The 13919-nt window shown below is 54.0% G+C and overlaps 1 protein-coding gene and 1 long non-coding RNA gene across 2 annotated transcripts in view; both read left to right on the top strand.

Moving 5' to 3' along the window:
- The first annotated feature begins 122 nt into the window (after nucleotides 1-122).
- On the top strand, nucleotides 123-3131 carry LOC308475459. The gene is made up of 2 exons (XR_013985218.1): nucleotides 123-1995; nucleotides 2480-3131. It is a non-coding gene; the product is annotated as an uncharacterized lncRNA (long non-coding RNA).
- A 5146-nt stretch (nucleotides 3132-8277) lies between these two features.
- The window catches only part of ARHGEF17 (Rho guanine nucleotide exchange factor 17), a 192430-nt gene continuing 186788 nt past the window's right edge, over nucleotides 8278-13919 (top strand). Inside the window, exon 1 of the mRNA XM_081001718.1 lies at nucleotides 8278-12802. Coding sequence (XP_080857844.1) covers nucleotides 8915-12802 — 3888 coding nt within the window. The 5' untranslated portion in view covers nucleotides 8278-8914. The remainder of the gene's footprint in view (nucleotides 12803-13919) is intronic.

The raw sequence follows: 13919 nt of genomic DNA, 5'->3' as shown, positions 1-13919 counted from the left end.
TGCTGGCCACATGACCCGGAAGCTGTAAGCCGGCTCCCTCGGCCAGTAAAGCAAGATGAGCGCCGCAACCCCAGAGTCGGCCACGACTGGACCTAATGGTCAGGGGTCCCTTTACCTTTACTTCACCTGTGCCAGGAGGACTCCTTGCAAGATCCAGCCGGTCTTAAGAACCGATGTGGTTCTTTCTCCCTGGCAAACCTGCATCTGTTTTTCAAACCCAGCAACGCCAGGAAGGGTGCCATTCATGGCAGCCCCATGGTAGCCAGTGCGGTGTGGTGCTTGGAGTGTTAGACTAGGACCTGAGAGACCAGGGTTCGAATCCAGGGAGAACCATATATACCACCTTGAGCTCCTTGGGGGGAAAAGGTGGGATATACAGTAAGTGGAAATAATAAACAAACAAGCAACCCACCCACTGGAGCCAATCTTCCCATATGTATTTTTCTCTGCCCCTTGCTTTCAGCTACTATTTCATTCCTTGTCCAAATGCATGTGCAACAAATGTTACCTGCAACAAAATGTTGCAGCGCATCTCTCCTACCCCCCAGCAGGAAGTGTGGTTTTTTTTCAATTTTTTTAATTGATTTTCCAAAAAAATTAAACAAACAAACAAACATACATCTTAATTGTACTTAATCCAATCTTAGTAACATTATTACGTGACTTCCTCAAAGCCCCCTGGCTGAGTTTCAATATATATCATTATAAGAGTTTTCCAAAACAAATTTCTCATAAAATTTACTTAATCAATTAACGTCTTTCTTTCTTTTCATTTTAACTTTAAACATGTTATTCTCTAACATTACATATTTAAATCCTAAGCCTATCTGGTATTTGCAAATGTTTCCAATTAAGTTATCTTAACATATTTAACTAAATAGTCTTTGAATTTCATCCATTCCTCCTGGTAGTCCTCCTCCTTCTGGTCACAGACTCTTCCAGTCAGGTCGGCTAGCTCCAAAAAGTCCATCATCTTCATCTGCCATTCCTCCACTGTTGGGACTTCTTGTGTTTTCCAATTCTTAGCTAACAAAATTCTAGCTGCAGTAGTGGCATACAAAAACAGTCTAACATCTTTCTTGGGCAATTCCAGACCTGTTATTGCAAGAAGAAAGGCCTCTGGTTTCTTAATAAATGTCTATTTCAACATGTTTTTCCAATTCATTATAAATCTTCTCCCAGAAGTCTTTCACCTTGGGGCAGGTCCACCACATATGATAAAAAGTACCTTCTTTTTCTTTACATTTCCAACATAAATCATCACTATTATGAGATATCTTTGCCAATTTTACAGGAGTTAAGTACCACCCAGCAGGAAGTGTTGCAGCTTCCACTAGGTAATTCAGTCCCTCCTCCTGAGGAACTCCAGGTTGTGGGGGCACCTTTTTCAACCCAACAGCCACAAATCCTTCTGAGCAACCTTACAGGATCCACATTCCAGGAATGGGTGGGGCCGGAAGCAAAATGGGGTGCGGGGCAAGATAACCTATATGATTTTGACCTCTTATATTCCAGACTTTCTTCTCCACACACACACACACAACATCCATCTCCCAGGCAAGCAAGAATTCATCAGAGTTGGAGGACGCATTTGAAAATCAGGCAGAGACATTAATGGGAGAAGCAAAGCAGTGATTGGGCTGGGTGCGGCTGGGGAGGGGGTGTGTAGCCTGAGGAAAGTCCACGGGGCCAGATGAAGAGGGCTGGAGGGCCACATTCAGCCCTAGGGTCTTCTAGGAGCGAGAAAGCAGCAAATCGCACTGTGCAAGTAGGAGTTAACTCCTTATTAGCAAGAACACAATCTGCACAGACTGAGTGGAGTGTCAGGCCTAATGGGGACAGCAGCGCATCCCCGGTAGGCCTGGGTCACCCATGGATCAGTTGCCAAGACTGAAAGTCCCCTCCATCCCACAGCCATCCAAGTCCTCTCGAAGCAATCGGAGACTGCGCCTACATGTAACCAACCTTTCCTCCGCCCTCTGCATGCCTCTTCTAGTACTGGGAGACCCATAGCTGTCAACTTACAGATATGAAAATAAGGGACCCGCAGCCTCAAAAATAAGGGATCAGCAGCCAAAATAAGGGATTTTCCAGGCACAGGTATGTTCAGCTTCTGAGCCCCTCTGAGCCAAAGGCAGAAAGCCCAGTCAGCAGCCAAACGAAGCCTCAAGGAAAACCACCATCACCTCTCCGCTGGGAAGCGCTGAGCAAAGGCGAGTCCCCAGGCAACACAGCCGATTTGATCAGCACAAGGCATGCAAGCTCCACCCCCCAGTCATTCTTAGACTTCTTATTGGGTGAGCAACACAGCCAAGCAACACAGTTGGAGCCTCCCTCCTCCCTGGCCGGCAGGGAGGGAGGGAGAGGAGCTGCTTCCTTTGAAACCTGGGAAATTTAAGGGACATCATCAATAAGGGACAGCAGCGGGAGATGGCGCTGGGATAAGGGACTGTCCCGCCAAATAAGGGACGCTTGACAGCTATGGGGAGACTAGGATGGAAGGGGAGTGTGTTGCAGCAGGAGGGAGAGACACGTAGGACTCTTCACCAGCGGGACTCATCCCTGCCTCTTGGCCTGCTTCCACTTCTGTACTTCTCTGCCACAGATTCTCCCCGCTCACGAAGCCCTGTTCCCTTTCCATCTTCTGACCCCTCCTCCTCCCAGTCCTTTCCCTTTCTGTACCTACTGAGCTTGTTCAAGGCTCACTGGGCCCATGGCTGGTGTGATTTTTCATTTCAGAAATGCAGATCTGGGGGGGCTGCTCTCTGCCTGTCGACGCCTCCCTCTCGCTTCTCACTCCCTGAGTTTCAGAGTAAGCGACACCTTGCTTTGCAAACGGTCCCTGTACCCATGTAGGTGAATTTGATTGCTGCAAAATAGTACGCCTCCCTTTGCAAGATGTTCCCAGTATTTACTTTTTTCCTTTCAAGCTTCAGCTCTATAAATAACTAGCTGTCTCGCTTAAATTTCCCCCCTCCTGTGTGTCCTTGCTGTTTGAGGTTGTGGGTTGAGGATTTGTGAATGCCTTTGAGAATGTCTTTGTAAGCTCCTTGGGGCAGGGAACAGTGTTGTTTGTATAACTTCCTATGGTCCTCTCTAAATAAAGAGAGTTCTCCTGCTTGCACCTCTCACATGTTGCAGTGTTGTCCAGCTTTGTTTTGTGCACACGGGTTAAAGTAAATTGTACAGTATTCGTGGTGGTGGTGGGTGATTCTAGATTCAATAGCTTTTTGTGTGGAACAATTTGATCCTCTGGGGATAATACAAAGCCCATCATCCACAGCCGGCATGACGGTGGATAATGGGAGTTGTAGTCCAAAACGTCTGGAGGGCACCACCGGGTTGTTGAAGACTGGAATTGGCGGCAATTGTGCTTAGGAGGGGCTGAAATGTTTGGGGTGCCCTCTCCCCTCCTGTGTTTTCCAGCAGCTGGAATTCAGAAGCGTTGCTTTCTCCCACTATAGAGGCAGAGTCGAGCCATCCTGGCTAGGAGTAGTCAAGAGCTTTCCCCTCCTTGATTTGGCCAGCAACTCAGATCAGCCCCAGCCAGCAGGACCAGTGGCCAGGGATAATAATAATAATAATAATAATAATAATAATAATAATAATTTTATTTATACCCCACCCTCCCCAGCCAAGACTGGGCTCAGGGTGGCTAACAACCAATAAAAAAAAATCAAGTTGATTGAAATACAACTTAAAAACAAGATTAAAATACAACATTAAAATGCAGCCTCATCACAGGAGGAGAAAGGAAAAAAGAAGAGGGGGGAGGGAATCAAATTGACTCCAAGCCAAAGGCCAGGCGGAACAACTCTATCTTACAGGCCCTGTGGAAAGAAATCAGATCCCGCAGGGCCCTAGTCTCATGAGCCAGAGCGTTCCACCAGGCCGGGGCCAGTGTTGAAAAGGCCCTGGCCCTGGTTGAGACTAATCTGACTTCCTTAGGGACCTCTAGGGTATTGCTATTTATGGACCTTAAGGTCCTCTGCGGGGCATACCGGGAGACACGGTCCCGTAGGTACGAGGGTCCTAGGCCGTGAAGGGCTTTAAAGGTCAAAACCAGCACCTTGAACCTGACCCTGTACTCCACCGGGAGCCAGTGCAGCTGGAAAAGCACTGGGTGAATATGCTCCCATGACAGAGACCCCGTGAGGAGCCTCGCTGCAGCATTCTGCACCCGCTGGAGTTTCTGGGACAGCTTCAAGGGCAGCCCCACGTAGAGCAAACTACAGTAGTCAAGCCTGGAGGTGACCGTCCCATGGATCACTGTGGCCAGGTCGGGGCGGGAAAGGGAAGGGACCGACTGCTTGATAAAGGCAGTTTGCTGCTAAAGGAAGAGAACAGCACATTGGAGCATCTGCACGGCTGTGGTTGCACATCGGAAACCGAGGCTCAAAGAATTTACACGGCTCCCTAGGCATAATCGAGTCCATCCTTTGTGTCTCAGACGAACCTACCTCACAGGGTTGTTTTGCGGAGCGGATCTCAGAGGTCTACTTTTGAGGCGACCTACTAGTGTCCCATTTCCCTTCTACTCCCCAGACCCCACCTGACCCCTAACTTCCTTTGCCTTTCTCCTGGGGTGTATGTGGTGGTACCTGGAGGTTTCAATGGCTATGAGCCAGCTCACACGCCCTCCATCCTTTCTGTGATAAGAGATGTCCCCTCCAACATTTCTCTGATGAAAAGAAAGGGACCCCTGACTGTTAGGCCCGGTCACGGACGACTCTGGGGTTGCAGCGCTCATCTCGCTTTACTGGCCGAGGGAGCCGGCGTACAGCTTCCGGGTCACGTGGCCAGCATGACTAAGCCGCTTCTGACGAACCAAAGCAGTGCACGGAAACGCCACTTACCTTCCCGCCAGAGTGGTACCTATTTATCTACTTGCACTGGTGTGCTTTCGAACTGCTAGGTTAGCAGAAGCAGGGACCGAACAACAGGAGCTCACCCCGTCGTGGGGATTTGAACCGTCGACCTTCTGATCGGCAAGCCCTAGGCTCCATGGTTTAACCCACAGCGCCACCCGCGTCCCTTTCTGTGATAACATTTCTCTGATGAAAATAGGGACGTCCCATTTCGGAAAACGGGTAAAAGCCTCAGAGAAGCTGCTAGGAGTTGTCATCCGTCCCCACCGATGTATTTCTTATCCATAAAAAAATTGGTGTGGCTGAAAGTGTGGACCAGAGGAACCGCTGTTTTGCTCTCCCAAAAAAGAGACCTTGGAGCATTTTACAGGAGATGCTGTTGGTTATAGTGTAACCAGTGAATGCCACCAGCAGAGAACATCGGTTCAGATCAGAGATGGGGAGCAGAGCTTCTAATCAGTAACTCATTGACAGCAGGCAACAGTCTTGGGTGTTTCTGGAATGCCTTGATGGCTCATTCCTGACAAACCTTCGCAGGGGACCTGCCAGAACCATGCGGAAGTGGTAGCCAGCCCAGCAGAAGCCCCAGGCCACAGAGATGACGCCCTCCCAGTCACGGGTATATTACAGGGCAACGATGGGGATTCATTGATTCATAGAGCTGTAAGGGACCCTGGCGGTCATCTAGCCCAACCCCCTGCAATGCAACACAGGACTCGAACCCACAACCCAGCGATTTAAGAGTCTCGTGTTCTACCAACTGAGCTACCCCAGGCAGGCAGCCTGTGTTCTTACAGACGCTGACGGACCCCCGACTCTCATCAGTCCCTGCAGCCAAACATGGCCCGACATAGCTTACAGCCCAAAATCTGCTGCAGGAAGTAGAATAAGAGGGAGAACGTGATACAAAGGAGAATGATATTGATTTATTTCAGATAAGTGAATTCATTGGAGCTACCTCCGCCAACTTGGAGCCCTCCAGGTATTGAGGGATGAGAGGCAGTATGGTGTAGCGGTCAGAGCGCCAGACAAGGATCCGGGAGAGCCGGGTTTGAATCCCCACTTGTCCGCGGCAACGCTCCTCCTGGGCAAGCCTCTGCCTCTTAGCCTATTCTACCTCACAGGGATGTTGTGGAGATAAAATGAGGAGGGGGACAAGGACCACGTGTGCCGACCTTGAGCTCCTTGGGGAGAGAAAAAGAGGGGATATAAGTGCAATAAATGGCTACTTGGGACTGCAGCTCCCATCATGGCGTCTGGAGGGGGCAACTTGGAGGTGCTCTGAGATGAGACAACATACGCACTGTATACATTTAAAACACATTTCACACACCCCCATCCAAAGAATTTTGGGTATTGTAGTTTTAGAAGGGGCGTCTTGGAACTGTAGTTCTGAAAGGCATACAGCTCCCAGAATTCTTTGAGGGAAAGAATGTGCTTTGAGGGTGCTTCAAAAGTGACATAGGCTTGCAAGCTAATGCACCCAGTGTTTAACTGTTTGGTCTGCCTTCGACACATAGCTCGCTCCTGTGGGTGCAAAAGTGTTCTTTAATGAGCAACAGTGCTCGTAATTTTATTTTATTTAAAAAATACCCATACAACAGGCAGAAACCAACAGGTGAAGCTTTTCCAGAATGCACCTCTGCAACTGTACCTTCTCATTCATGCTTGATGAAAAGTCCATTTTTATTTGACTTGCAGCCTTGCAGACCACTTGAAAGCTAATGTTTGAAAGTGTGTCTTCAATGAAAGATACCTATGCTAAACACGGATGCCTTAGAGCAGTCATTGCATTCAAATAGGGTCGCCATGTGTCCCCTTCCCCCCCAGAACATGTCCTCTTTTTCAGGGGTAAATTTTGAGACCAATTGCATCTATTTGCTTTGAACGGCCGTCCTCGCGTCCTCAGTTCTGCTCTTCGAAATACAGCAAGCCCAAGAAGAGAACCGAGTTCTTTAAAAACAGTAAAATTAATAAACCACGTTTCTTAAAAGTACACCCAGCACTCTCATCTGCTCCTTCCAAAAACACCAGCTGCAAGTTTGCATTTAGATCTGGATTCAAACGCTGGTTCGGCCAAAGGATTCCCTAACACGCCAAAACGTTTTATTTCACTCTCGATTCCTGTCTGTGAAATGGGTCTATTTATATCCTACCCCAGAAAGGCAGGGAAGATAGCAAACATGTATACATAGGAATATGCACACAAGTGAAGACAGCTGCACAGTTGCTAGCGTTTAATCGGTAGATGGTGCCCAAATCGCTTCCAGAGGAAACGGGCTTTCCCAGGCCTTACGAGTTAAAAGCAACAACACTATTAAAATATTTGGCTGCAATCCTAGCCCATTAAAGTCAATGGGAATTTTGGAACCGACTTCAGCAGAGGGAGCAAAGATCACACCCTTTCCATTCCTGACTTGCTACCTCAAAAACGGAGGGAGCCTTGGAAAGGAAGAGCTCTGATTTGGCCCTGATCAGAAGGCCACATCCTCTAAACAGAGAAATGGAAACTGACAAAACTCAAAGGCATAACCCAGCTGGAGATTCGCTTTGGGGGCAACTCGGTGCAGGAGATGCTCCGGCTGGGGTGCACCGCCAGCGCAGCCAAACTGCAATCCATGGAGGACAGACCCACCAATGGCTTTTTGTCACGGCTATTGCTATAGAGGAGCTCCCTGTACAGGAGCAGTCTACCTCTGAGTATCAGTTTGCTGGGGAGCAATAGTAGAGGGAGCAATCGCTTCCAGGCTTTCTTCCTTGAAGCATCTGGCGGGACACTATGGGAAGCCAGATGCTGGCTTAGGTAAGTCCTGAGGTCGGATCCAGCAAGCAGTTTTTGTGATTCTCCTGTGCCTAGCAAGGGCGCTTGTTTGCAGAACCGACTCTCGCAGCGCAACGCTTTGGCACAACCCGATCCTATGCCCCTAGAAACGAACCTTGCATAGGATGGCGGTTGCGAGGCCTGCTCCTGCAGGTTTCAGGGTCTCGCGGCTGCAAGACCTGGAAGTCGAAATATAATATCCCTTCCGAAGAGACAAAGCGGGGTGACTCCTCGTTTCCTCCTCCTCCTCCTCTCTCTCCCTTTTTAATTGCACAAGAAATGTTCCCAGAGACTTTGCTTTGCAAAAGACCATCCCCCTTTTCGTCTTCCTTTTTTTGAAAAAAGGAAGAAAAGAAACCACGCCTCTTGAGGGGGAAAGTTTATGTGAAATGCTAAAAAAAAAAAAAAGGCAGAGGAAAAAAAGAACCACGCAAAAATAAACACAACAAACAAACGACTGGAGAGAGTAAGACGGGATGCCGTTTGCAACGCCGCCGGGGGCTCCTGCAACCATTTTTTAAAATTACTTTTTGTAAATTATTTTATTTTTTAAAAAAATGCACGATGGCGAGAAGGGCCCCCCGACCCCGACCCCCACCCCCGGCCCACCAACCCCGGAGAATTCCTGCGCATACTTGGAAGGGCGCTTCTTCGTCTTCTTTGCACTGAGATGCGGCGGGGGGCTCTCCCGTTGAATCCGACGGGCCGGCCGGATTCCTGGGCCTGAAAGTTTGGCGTCGCAACCATCACGCTCGGCTTTCCTTCCGCTTCTCCAGCCACCGGGATCTTCTTTCTTCTTCTGGGAAGGAAAAGAACCAGAAGTCCGGGTCGCGGGTAGTGGGGAAACGGCGGTTGCACCTCCCCCGGGAGCCTGGATCGAGCAAAAGGAAAAAGCGAATCTGCAAGGCTGCGATCTCCCTTCCTCCCCTTTTTGTGCATTGTTGCAAAATCCAGCGCGGGCTGCTACTGCAGCCGTCCACCCGCCCCGCTTCAAACTGAACTGCAAAACTGTGCGAACTTGCCTGGAAGTTTGGCTGCTGCAAGATCTGCCTCTCTCTCTGCCGCTTCCACCCCCCCCCAAAAAAGGCCGCCCCCACTTTCTTTGCACGGCGGAAAGGAAGCGCGGATGGGCGCCGGCGCGGTGCCCCGGACGGTTTAGAGAGAGGGGGAGCCAGGAAGGGGGCGATTCCGGGGGTGGCTTTGGAAAGCTGGGCGCGTAAAAACAATGGCGGAGGGGGAGGCCGGGAGGAGAAGCCCCCTTTCCCGGAGCGCCTCGTGCAAGCGCCTCGAGAGGTGGATCGGGCTCGAGGAGCGGGCCGGAGGAGGCGGCGGCATCGGCGGCCCCCGGGGGGAGCGGGAGGCGGCGGCGCGCCCGGGCGCCCAGCCGTGCCAGGGTCAGCCTCCAAGCGCCAGGGCGCAGCAGCAGCCGCCGCCGTCGCCAGCACAGCCCATCGGACGGCGATCGCCCAGCCGAGCTGCTTCGTTCAGCGTCTCCCGCAGCGTCGCCAAGCTCTCGTCTTCCTCGCCTTCTCCCGGGCCGGATCCTGCTCCTCCGACGCCGCTGCCGGGCGGCCGAGCCCTGCGGAGCCTGTCGCCGTCGGTGCGCCAACTTTCGCGGCGCTTCTGCGCGCCCCAGAGCGAGCCGGGCGCGGGGAGAGGAGGCTCCTCCACCTGCGCCGGGGCCAGGGAAGACCAGGCGGCTCGGCCCGCCGATGAGACGCCGGCAGCCGCCGCCGAGCAGCCTCCTCCTCCGCCTCCTCCTCGGGGGAAAGGACTGAGCGAGCCCCCCAAAGGCGGAGACGCGGCGCTCGACTGGCCCAGCGTGACCGAAATGCGCAAACTTTTCGGAGACGGCTTTCGACGGCAACAGCAGGGAGGCCCCCGAGGCGACCCCGTCGAGGAAGGCGCGGCACCGCGGCCCCCCCAAGACCAAGCCGGGGATCTGGGGCACCTGCCGGGCAGCATGGACGGCGCCCCCCGCCTCCTGCCCGATGGGGCGGCGCCCGGGCCCAGGGAGGAAGAGAGGCCCCGCGTCGCGGAGCAGCGCCGGGAGGCCCCCCCGACGCCTCCCCCGCGCAGCTGCATCCCCTTTCGGACCCACCGCCTGCCCGCCCCCCGGACCGAGGCGGAGAAGTTGCCGCAGCCGCCGCCGCCACTTCGGGAGAGTTTACATTCCTGGCATAGTTGGACGCTGCTGCCAGCTGCCTCCTCGTCTTCCTCTTCTTCCTCCTCGTCCTCTCCAGCCGTCCTTCTCCTGGGCGAAGGTGGAAGCAGCAGCTTCAGGCCAGGGGAGATTTCCAGCAGCGAGGAGGAGCTGATGGCCAGGCCCAAGGGGGCCCCCCAGCCGGCTGCCTGCTCCCCCCCTGGCGGCAACGGCTGGCACGGATCTCCCCACGAGAGGTCCTCGGGGAGCGAGGAGGAGAACCACCTGCCCGCCCCCAGGAAGCGCTCCCTCCGGAAGAAAAAGAAGGACCCCTTGCCTCAAGAACAGGCCTCAGACAGCGATGGGCTGGTGGCGGGGATGGAGTGGTACCTCAAGGCCCAGGAGGACCTGGCGCAGACTCTCTCCCTGCCCTCTGACGAAAGGACTAGGCTGTCTCCCGAGGTCAAGGCCTCAGCCACCGCCAGCTTGCTGGGCGAGGCCAAAGCTGCAGGCGAGGGGCCCGTCTTGGGCCGAGGCCCGCTGGAAGGCGGCGGCAGCAGCAGCAGCAGCTCCTTGCTTGGCACCCACGGGCCCCTATCCTCGGTGCCCACTCTCCCGCTCGTCTCCCGAGTCTCCAAAGTGAACATACCCCCTTTCTCCCCGAGCCCCTGTGGGTCGCGAAGCAGCAGCAGGTATTCCAGCACCGAGACGCTGAAAGAGGAGGACCAGTTTGGGGCCTCCTGGCCTGGCCATGGCAGGGGCTCGCAAGGGGGTCCGGGCCTGTTCCGCTCCCCGAGCTTCAACCAAAGCGACAGCCTGGCTCGGCTGCAGGCTCAGGTCCGCGCCCGCCCTAGGTTCCCCTTGGGGATCGTCCGAGCCAAGCAGGACTTCCCTCCGTACGAGAACCTGCGCGGCGTCGGCCTGGAGGCAACAGAGAAGTCCAGGAACAGGAAGTCCATGTCGAACCCGGATATTGCGACCGAGACGCTGGCGCTGCTCAGCTTCCTGAAGTCGGACCTCTCGGATCTGAAGGCCAGCAGGAAGGACGGCAGAGCCAGCCAACTCGAGGAGGAGGAGGAAGAGGCCTTTGGTGGCGGCAGGTGCAGAAGTTACCAGTATGGCCTGGCTGGACAGCAGCTGGTAGGTAGAACCCAAAGCGAGGCTCAGCCACCAAACCGGTGGGCACCGGGCGGCAGCCGGCCGACTCTGAAAGACCTCACAGCGACCCTGAGGCGGGCCAAGTCTTTCACCTATTCGGACAAACCCGTTCCCCGCAGGCTCTTCCACCAGAGCGCGATGAAGCAGAGCTCCTCCGAGCTCCTCCTCACCAACGCCGGCGACCAAGATGCTGTTTGCGGCCGTGAAATTGGCCGAGGCGGCGAGGGCGGCGAGTTGCCCGTTGTCATCCAAGACCAGTACATCCAAGAAGCCAGGCAGGTCTTCGAGAAGATAAGCAAGATCGGCTCCCAGCACGATTACAACTTCGGTCTGGACCAAAAGGACGTCAGAAGCGTGGAAGGCGAAGGAGAGGATGTGGAAACGTGGAAGGAGGGAGCTGTGGAAGAAGGCCGCGGGCAGGGATTGCAGAAGGCGGACTCCGAAGGGAACCTGTCTGGCGGGAAGTCTTTGGAGGAACTCTCAGGTCCTGAATCCAGCATGACGGACGAAGGCATCGTAACCGAGCCCGAAACAGGCCCTGCCTACAGTTACCTTAACCCGTCGGTTGCGGCCTGGAAGCACCAAAGAGGAAGTGAAGGCAGCTTGTCCGCGGTGAGCTTTCCAAACCACACAGCCAAAGTGAACAGCGAGAAGTTGGGCACCGCCGAAGAGGCCCTTCCCAACGCCAAGACAGCGCTGGAGGCGCCTTCTACGCCCAGTGCTCTCCGCCGGCGTAGGAAGTTCCCTTCGGTGGGGAATGGCACCTCCGAGTCCAGCAGCGGGAGCAACGGTGAGTCCAACGGCGAGGCCTACCGATCTTTAAGCGATCCCATGCCGCACAGGAGGTCCTCCCTCACGGACGACGCAAATAACTTCTCCGTGGACAGTAACCTCCTGGGGTCGCTGAGCTCCAAGTCGGGGATGCCGGAGGCCTCTGCCGTTGCTCTCTCCGAGTGCGCCGCCAGCGCCGCCAGCGACCTGTCGGTCTGCAGCGAAGGCGTCAAAGACTACAGCACCGTGATCCAAAACATCGTCAGCCAGCCCGGCGCCCTGGACAAAGTGATCGACGAGAAGGGCAACGGGAAGACCATCAAGAAGAAGTCGTTCAGCGACCCCAGCCGCCGCGGAGAGCTGTCCGGCACCGGCTTTGACGGCCCCGGGGAGCCCATCAGCGAGATGGACCAGAGCATCCCTCCCTCCAGCAGCGAGCCCATCCTGTCGGACCAGGTGAGGGAGGCCGACGGGGGGAAACTGTACTCCCAGTCCGAGCACATCTTGCCGGCGGCTCCAGAGGGCGACACGGCTGACGTGGCTCCGAGCTACGGCTTCGACCCGAAGCTGGCCGAGGTGTTGTCGCCCAGGATTGTCCGCCGAAGCTCAAAGAAGCGCAGCAACAGGGCCAGCTCGCAGGAGGGCAGGGCGGAAGACCCCGATCTGCCCCCCGCCGTCGCCCCTTCCGCTCTGGGGAGAGCCAGGCCGCCCTCCAAGCACACCCGCCACGCCAGCGAGCCTGCCACCTTCATCCCCATCGCGGGCGCCAACACCCCCCCTCCGTTGAGCCAGAACGTCCCCGGGGCCACGCCGGACCTCCCTCGTCTGCTCGCGAAACCCTACCCAGTCCTCCAAACCCCTTCGTTGGAAGATGTCACTAAACACTACATCTTGGCCCTCAGTGAGCTGCCCTCCGCCGGCTCGGTGGATACGCCCAGATCTTCGCCCGCCACGCCGACCACGTCTGAGCCCAAGCTGCCCAGGTGCCCGAAGCATCATGAGGAGCCGGGCGCCGGCCTGGCCAGGAGCAAGCCACAAGTGGTGAGTTGTAAGATATTTTAATTTGGTAGGGGCTAAGAGCTTTTGTCTTTGGTTTGGAGGGAGGATTCCACCTTTGCAGATGGAGTTGCAAGATCTGGGCTTGAGTGGCGTGGGGTTGGGAGTCCCCACCTGCTTTCGAGCGTGGCTGAGCTTTGGTGCAGCTGTAAATGCAACGTGCTGTGCTGGAAACTGGCGTCCTGGTAGAGATGATTGGCACCACGGAATTGGTTGTCAGTGGAACGTTTTGGGAAAGGATCCCAGCCTCCTTGCAAAAGTGGCATGGAGATGGTTGGTTCTGGAGAGGAAACTGTTGTGTGGAAATACCATGTGCATCTGTGATCTGGCGGGTCTGTGCTGCTGTCCAGATGTTACTTCATTTTTCATTTCGCTTTTAATTTGTACTCACGCCCCTTGTAATGATCTGATCCTGTACAAAAAGTCGTAATGAAACATAACTTTAGAATGAAAGGCTTAACATCAAGTGGCGTTCAACCATCTGTTTGAATATAACAGCACACAATAAAATTCACAAAACGCCAGCAAATAATAACAGAAATCCACTCTTAACCATTGCAATGATTACCAAACTATGATAAATAAAAAAATAACGCCAAGTCACGGTGCATAAAATGCCATGGTACGTAAAAAGCCGTGTAAAATAAGGTTGCCAGATTTTTTTCAATGAATCTGGGGACACTTTTCAACTTCCTACTAAATAGATGGATTTTGTCAGGGGGCTGATTTGTAAATCTGGGGACTGTCCCCGGGAAACGGGGACATCTGGTAACCTTAGTGTAAAAGGATCAAATTGAGAAACAAAGACTTATAAAATAATTCCTAATGCTCATGCTCAAGTTGACCCGAGACGGCTGCACCAATATCAGTGTTTTATGGTGTAAGGCTGCAGTCCACTGTCTCCCCCAAAATTCCTGGTTGAGGAGTAAACAATTTATTCCTCTGTGTTCGGTTGACATGCTTAGGGCTTGTGGTGGCGAAGATCTTGAGAGGTTTGATGTCGGGATAAGAGGTTCCTAGAGGAAGCGCAGGCCCAGCTCTATCCAAAGAGCTTAGCTTTCCTTCTGGGAAACCCAGTTCCTAGTGAAGCGTTGGACAGCCT

This window comes from Podarcis pityusensis, assembly GCF_964106645.2.
Source record: "Podarcis pityusensis genome assembly, chromosome: 4".
In the NCBI taxonomy this organism is placed as follows: Eukaryota; Metazoa; Chordata; class Lepidosauria; order Squamata; family Lacertidae; genus Podarcis; species Podarcis pityusensis.
Note: the sequence above shows the minus strand (reverse complement) of the source record. Positions and strands in the feature narration are given on the sequence as shown.